Source organism: Meriones unguiculatus, chromosome 9 (assembly GCF_030254825.1).
Source record: "Meriones unguiculatus strain TT.TT164.6M chromosome 9, Bangor_MerUng_6.1, whole genome shotgun sequence".
Taxonomy (NCBI): Eukaryota; Metazoa; Chordata; class Mammalia; order Rodentia; family Muridae; genus Meriones; species Meriones unguiculatus.
Genome location: NC_083357.1, coordinates 54,412,594 through 54,420,668, shown reverse-complemented (window position 1 = coordinate 54,420,668; position 8,075 = coordinate 54,412,594). Strand labels below are relative to the sequence as shown.

General features: G+C 42.1%; 1 gene segment (V, D, J or C); it reads left to right on the top strand.

Moving 5' to 3' along the window:
* Positions 1-3,277: 3,277 nt before the first annotated feature.
* Positions 3,278-3,910, top strand: LOC110544430 (T cell receptor alpha variable 13-1-like). The segment is given in 2 exon segments: positions 3,278-3,332; positions 3,495-3,910. Coding segments are annotated over 2 exon segments (471 nt in total).
* Positions 3,911-8,075: the final 4,165 nt, after the last annotated feature.

The following is an 8,075-nucleotide window of genomic DNA, read 5'->3' as shown; positions in this document are numbered from 1 at the left end:
AGTTGATTTGTATTGTTCATGTCTAGTCTCTTGGATTCTTCATCTATGTTAAATGTTAGCCCTCTATCAGATTTGGGTTGGTAAAAATCCTTTCCTATTCTGTTGGTTGCCATTTTGTGCTTTTAGAGTAGGTTGCAACTGGATAGCCATTTAACTGTGCTCACTCTATGATGGTAAACTCCCTTTTCTAGAGGGTTTCTAAAAGTCTCCCCTGATCTAGGTGACCCCAGGTATTGTAAGGAGCTAAAAATTGTCACATAGCCCTCAGCACAGATTACAGGACAGACTTTTCCCTAATAAGGAAAGTGCTCTAGGAAGCATCTAGGAATTCCCCAAAACACCCCACCCTGCTAAGGATGTTATTCCAGCAGTGACCTGCAATTGTACTTGGGGATGCCCTCCCCGATAGAATAATTAAGTACGGTATTTTCCTTCTTGTCATAGGACCTTAAGTACCCCTGACCTCCTGAACCACTGGCCCCATTGAATCAAACACATTCACCTTCAAAATCCCTCCCTCTGCTCAGGGTTTATATTGCCTTTGACTACACAGGAGCTTTTCCACATCAAAACCATCTAAGATTTGTCATTTGTCCTCCTATGGGCTGAGTCTCATAGGGTTTGTCCTCTAGCATGCGGGGCCTAGACCTTGCTGGGCCTGTGCCTCACCAGGCCTGTGACTTGGCTGCAAGCCCACCAGGCAAGAGCATTGTCCTGCACCTCTGCTGTACTAAGCACAGCAACTTGACCAAGAGCTGTAACACTTTCTACCACCATAAGTTTGGAATGGCCTGCTTCCATTGCCACTGGCAATTTCATGCTAAGAGACCTAAACTGTAACATTTTTGTGGAAAATCTTTTACACACGCTGGCTTAGCATCCTTATGCCTCATCCTAAGGTGCTATAGCTGCCCCTGAGGGAAATGGAACCCATTGTCTCTGTCTCAGAGCTGAGTTCCAGGACTCCAGCTACAATCCAAGCCTCTGCCAACAGGAATGACAGGTTTCTTCTCCTTTATTTATATCATTTGTAGATTCAATCTCTTTATGGTGTCCTTGCTTTCATGGATATTTTCTCCCAGGGTTTGTTTGTTTGTTTTATTATTGTTTTGTTTTTGTCTTTGTTTTGATTTAACATTTTCTTTGACTAAGACATCTGTCCATTTCTTCCACCTTATCTTCAAAGCCTGAGATTCCATGTCTTGTACTGTGTTGGTGAAGCTTACCTCTGCGGCTTACCAATGGTTTTGTTGTTGTTGTTATGTTTTTGTTTTTTTTTTTTTTTGTATTGGAGGATGACATAAAGGAAAGGAGGTTAATTAGAGGGAGTTCTAAGAGGATCCACAAGAATAAGCCAAGCTCGGTCTTCTGCAATGTTTGGTGGAATACATGAGATATGGAAACAGAGAAGGACAGGCCCATTCAAGTGGTCTGCTTCATGGGTAGGGTTGAAACTGGGGACATTTCACTGTAGGGCATGATGTTGAGTGAGGATGGAGTACCTGTTTCCCAGGCAGGGGTGGCCTTCAGGTTCCCAGGAGGGAGTGTCTCTTTTGGTATTTGATGCAAAGTAATAGGGGTGAGGGAGGAGAGGAAATACAGAGAAGTTCAGCTGAATTCCAGAGAATGGAGGAAGAGTGAAAGGAAAGGTCCATGCAGGTGGTCTGTTACAGGACTGGGGATGGTACCAGGGAATTGAAATGGAGGACAGTAATGCAAAACCTGCACTCCTGGTGCAGGGTCTCCGTACTGCTCCCTCCCCCAAAGAGACTCACAGACCGTGGTTTGATGCAAAAGCAAGAGGCAGTTTATTCCAATCGCGATGGGGGTCGTCCCTTCAAAGCAGGAGGCAACCCGGAGCATACATACCTAAAAATCAGGCCTTTACATTGACTAGTTAGCAGAAAAGATAGCAGTTATGCAGCTGGCAGCTTACAGTTTCTCAAGGACAGTCCTCCCATCTCTCCCATCTCCCGGTTTCGCGGCTGGCAGCTTACAGCTCCAAGGACAGTCTTCCCAGTCCCGGGTCCCTTATCTTAAAACAAGCTTGTCCAGTCTTTTGAGGGGGGTCATCTGGTCTGGCCCCTGCTCAAGATTTAGTAGCCCTTAATTGCCTGACTTGTTTTTCTTTCTTAGCTGGCCCTTATTCAAGGTCCAGTTGTTTTTATTTCTAATTTGGGATGGTCCCATTTCTCAGTAACTCTGTCCTACCTGCTTCTTAAGCCCACATACACTAGATTTCCAGCTAGATGGTGTTTTTAGATATTTGTATTTGACACAAAGGAAAGGGCATGGGCTAGAATCAGAGGGGTGCTACAAAGGAACCAAGGAAGGAGGAAAGCTGGGTTTGTTGCAGTATTTGGCAGATTCTGCAGGGGATCCACACTACTTTTCTACCAGTTATTCAGTCTACAACACTGGATGCTGTGAGAATAAGCCACATGGATGTTGCCGCTCTGATGACCAAATGACTTCTGAGACCTTTTCTAAGAGTAGCTATGTGCATTTGTGATTCCAGGCTGGTTCCTATGGAGGGCAAGATGAAAGCATAAAAACGCCACAGTTATATTATCAGCAAAGACTCACTGAAATAGAATAAACCTTGTCTTCTTGCTACTGAAAGCCCATGAGAGACTTGAAAAACATTTTCTTGAGTGCTATAATTCACAAGCACAACTACAAACCTAAGCATATTTCTCCAAGAAATGGGAGAATACTTGATGAGTGATTCAAGAATTCTGCAGTTTGAGAGTGGAAAGGTAAAAACAGTTCTACACAGAACAAATGTTACACACACACAGACACACACTCACAAACACACCCATATATACGCCATATATATGCATTTATATATGGACATATTATGGATATACATTTGTATATGAAGCATCATACATGTCCTATACTACATGTAAAGAAAAGAAACAGCTTCACTAGTATGTACAAATACCATCCTTGGTCTCTCAGTACTAGAAGCCATGTGATATGACACATTGTGTTTTATGTGTCTGAGTCACATAGGGTCAGAGAACACTTAACCAGACTCTTTGCTGGTTAGAGATTCACCACAAGGTGGTAGTAATTCTCAACTGCTGGGGAGGATGCAGAGAATTCACTTCCTTGTGTACTGACTGTGCAGAAGCTAAGCCCTTTCCTCAGTGGCTGAGGGGAAGACTCCAGAGCTAGAATTGTTACTGAGATAGAACAACACCCTGGTAGCTGTAGCTGACTTGCCAGCCAGCACGATTGACACTGGATTTCAATTTCACTGGGAAGAATGATGAAGTCATATGTTCCTACTTTATTCATGTTTCTGTGGCTGCAGATGGATGGTAAGTTAATATTTTAGGGCCACAAAATAATCAGTAGGCATTACTGAGTCATCTAGGGGAATCAATATTTTATTCAGGTTTTCTCTAGTTACTGTAGAAAAGAGATTTCTGGAAAGTGATGACCTGACAACCTTCCTCCTTTCTCTCCATCGTTCTGCACAGGGATAAGCCAAGGAGAGCAGGTGGAGCAGCACCCTTCCATCCTGAGAGTTCAGGAGGGAGCCAGCGCTGTCATCAACTGCACTTACACAGACAGTGTCTCAGAGTACTTCCCTTGGTACAAACAAGAACCTGGGAAGGCTCTTCAGTTCATCATGGACATTCGTTCAAATGTGGACAGAAAGCAGAACCAAAGACTCACAGTTTTACTGGATAAGAAAGCCAAACACTTCTCCCTGCACATCACAGACACTCAGCCTGGAGACTCAGCCACGTACTTCTGTGCCGCGAGTGCACACTGCTCCACTGGCACCTGCAGCCTGTCCTCAAACCATGGGGCCCTGTCCACATCCTGTGTCACGGGCCTTCCAGGGCCTCATTTGCCAGTTACTAGTTTGCAAGTGCCAAGTATAATCTAGACATTAAAAACACAAAATAAGAAAGATAGCTTCAACTCCCTCAGACAACTTAGGACAGTTTTGTCCATCCTTTAAAAAATATTTTATCAAAGAGCCAGCCACTGAGTTCATGTCAGAGACAGTCCTTTTCCCTTTACTAGGGAAACCACTTGGAGACTGAGCTGCCATGGGCTACATCTGTGCAGTAGTTCTAGGTTATCTTCATGCATGGTTCTTGGTTGGAGTATCAGTCTCAGAAAAGACCCCTGGGCCCAGATATTTTGTTCTGTTGCTCTTCTTGTGGAGCTCCTAGGTCTTTCTGTCTTCCCCTTATTTCATAATATTCCCTGTGCTCTGCTCAAAGTTTGGCTATGAGTCTCAGCATCTGCTTAGATGCACTGCTGGGTAGAGTCTTTCAGAAGCCCTCTGTGGTAGGCTTCTGTCCTGTTCCCTGTTTTCTCCTTCTTCCAATGTCTATCCTCCTTGCCTTTCTGAATGAGGATTGAGCATCTTACCCAGTGTCTTCGTTCTTGCTTAGCTTCTTTAGGTGTATTTATTTTAGTTTGATTATCCTTTACTATATGTCTAATATCCACTTATAAGTGAGTATAAACCATGTGTATCTTTCTGTTTCTGGGATACCTCATTCAGGATGATCTTTTCTAGATCCGAACATTTGCTTGAAAATTTCATGATTTCTTTGTTTTTAAATGCTGAGTGGTGTACCATTGCGCAAATGTGAAACAATTTCTGTATCCATGCACCAATCGAGGGACATCTGGGTTGTTTCCAGGTTCTGGCTATAACAAATAAAGCTGCTTTGAACATGGTGGAACAACTGTCCTTGTATACTTGAGCATCTTTTGTATATATGCTTAGATGTGGTATGGCTTGTACAACCACTTTGGAAATCATTCTGGCGCTTTCTCAGACAATTAGGAATAGTTGTCTGATCCAGCTATACCACTCAAAATCCAGCTATACCACTCCTAAGCATTTCTTTAAGTGTTTCTCTACCATTCTATATTCCTCTACAGAGAATTATCTGTTTAGCTCTGTACCCCATTTTTAAATTTTATTTCTTGATTGTGGTTTTATTTTATTACTTGGTTGTAGTGGAGCACACTAGTAAGATTTGCTGAAGGAAGCAGAGGCAGAAGGATCACGAGTTCGAGGACATCCTGGGCTACACAGTCTTAGGACTGGAGAGATGGCTCAGCTATTAAAGGCTAGGCTCACAACCATAAACAGGGTCATTTTGATTTGCATTTCCCTGATAGCTAAGGATGTTGAACATTTCTTTAAGGGTTTTTCTGCCATTTGATATTCCTTTATTGAGAATTCTCTGTTTAGTGCTGTACCCCATTTTTTAATTGGCTTGCTTGATATGTTACTGTTCAACTTCTTGTGTTCTTCATTTATTCTGGATATTATCCCTCTGTCAGATATAGGGTTGGTGTCAGATATAGATTGTTGTTTTGTTCTGACAACAATATCCTTTTTTTACAGAAGTTTTCAGTTTCTTGAGGTCCCAATTAATGATTGTTGAGCTTATAGCCTGTGCTGTTGGTGTTCTGTTCAGGAAGTTGTCTCCTGTGACAATGAGTTCAAGGCTCTTCCCCACTTTTCCTTCTAACAAGCTTAGTGTGTCCATTTTTATATTGAAGTCTTTGATCCACTTGGACTTTAGTTTTGTGCAAGGTAATAAGAATGGATCTATTTGCATTTTTCTACATGTAGACATCCAGTTAGATGAGCACCATTTGTTAAAGATGTTATCTTTTTCCATTGTATGATTTTAGCATCTTTGTCAAAAATCAGGTGTCCATAAGTCTGTGGGTTTATTTTTGGGTCTTCTTTTTTATTTTTATTTTTTATTATTTGTTACATTTTATTAACTCTGTATCCCCACTGTATCCCGCTCCCTCATTCTCTCTCAAACACTCCCTTCCTCCCTCATCTCCTCCCTCTCCCTATCCAAGTCTACTGATTGGGGAGGAACTCCTCCTCTTTCATCTGACCCTGTTTTATCAGGTATCCTCAGGACTGGCTGCAAAGTCCTCTTCTGTGGCCTATCAGTACTGTTCCTTCCTTGGGGGGTGGGGAGGTCAAAGAGCCTGCCATTGAGTTCCTGTCAGAAATAGTCCCTGTTCCCCTTACTGTGGGAAACCAATTGGTTACTGAGCTACCACGGGCTTCATCCGAGTAGAGGTTCTAGGTTATATCCATATATGATCTTTGATGGAATGTCAGTTTCAGAAAAGACCCGTGTGCTCTTTTCTAATTGATGCCCATGATCCACCAGCCATTTTGTCCCTCAATTGAGGAATGGATACAGAGATTTTGGTATATTTGCACAATGGAATACTACTCAGCAATTAAAAACAAGGTAATTATGAAATTTTCATGCAAATGGCAGTAACTAGAAAAGGTCATTCTGAGTGAGGTATCCCAGAAGCAGAAAGATACACATGGTATATACTTACATATAAGTACATATTAGACATACAATATAGAATAATCATACTAAAAACTGTGCACCTAAAGAATCTAATCAAAAAGGAGGACACTGGGAGGACCCTGCCTCATTCAGAAAGGCAAATGGGATGGACATCAGAAGAGGAAAAAAAACAGCACAGGATCCTACAACAGAGGGACTCTGAAAGAATCTAACTTACAGTGTATCAAAGCAGAGGCTGAGCCTCATAGCCAAACTTTGGGCAGAGTGCAGGGAATCTTTTTAAAGAAGGGGGAGATAGAAAGCCCTGAAGAGAAACGGAGCTCCACAAGGAGAGGAAAACAAATAAACAAACAAAAAAAGACAACCAAAACAAAACTAACAAACAACAACAAACTATATAAAAGTATATATACAAATCAAAACAAACAAACAAAACAAAACAACAAAATATCTGGGCACAGGGATCTTTTCTGAGTTTGATGCTCCACACAAGGACCATTTTTAAAGATAACCTCGAACCCCTGCACACATGTTTGTATGGTATCTCAGTGTCCAAGTGGGTTTCCTAATAATGAGAACAGGGACTGTCTCTGACATGAACTTAGGGACCTGCTCTCTGCTCACATCCACCTGAGAGGGTGTAACCTTACCAGGCCACACTGAAGACGATACAGCCATTCCTGATAAGACTTGATAGACTAGGATCAGATGGAAGGGGAGGAGGAACTCCCCTATCAGTGGACTGGGGGAGGGGCATGGGTGAAGAAGAGGGACAGAGTGTGGGCTATGGATGGAATGAGGGAGGGGGCTAGTGTCAGGATACAAAGTGCATAAAATGTAATAAAGCAAAAGAAAGAAAGAAAGAAAGAAAGAAAGAAAGAAAGAAAGAAAGAAAGAAAGAAAGAAAGAAAGAAAGAACGAAAGAAAGAACGAAAGAAAGAAAGAAAGAAAGAAAGAAAGAAAGAAAGAAGAAGAAGAAAGAAATTTTAAAAAGGCAGAAGCTGGGAGAGCAGGAGTAAGAAGCAAAGTTGAACTTCATAAGACCCTGTTTCAAAAAAGAGATAAAGGAAAAGTAGGAAAGAAGAGATGGAGGAAGGGAAAAAAACATTTTAAACAAATTAAAATGTTTCTCTCACACATATGAGGCCCTAGGTTCAATACCCACACCATTCCAAAAGGAGGGATTTACACACACACACACACACACACACACACACACACGCACACACACAGTCACACAAGCACACACAAAACAATAAACCAAACAACCCAAACCATATCAAACCAAAAGAAACCAAACCAAAACCAAAAAACCAGAAATCAAACCATTGAACAAAAAGCATAGGCATGGAACCTTGAAAACCAGAAGAAGTGACTCACTGAGTAAAGGCACTTGTTGCCAAGCTTGACAACATGAGTTTGCCCACTGGGATGCACATAGTGGGAGAGGCCAACCAACTTCTGCAAGCTGTCTTCTGGCCCCCACACGAGCTATGGTACACCCATGCGCGCGCATGCACACACACACACACACACACACACACACACACACACACACACGAATAAATACATTACTAAATACTTTGGAAACAGATTCCCAAACTAGGCAAGTCTAAATACTGTATTGTCTAATGACATAGACACTCATGACCAAATGATGTAGAAAAGGCAGAGCTCCTTGCAGAGTCACACAGAAGGTCAATGAGAAAAGGAAGGCTAGCAGCA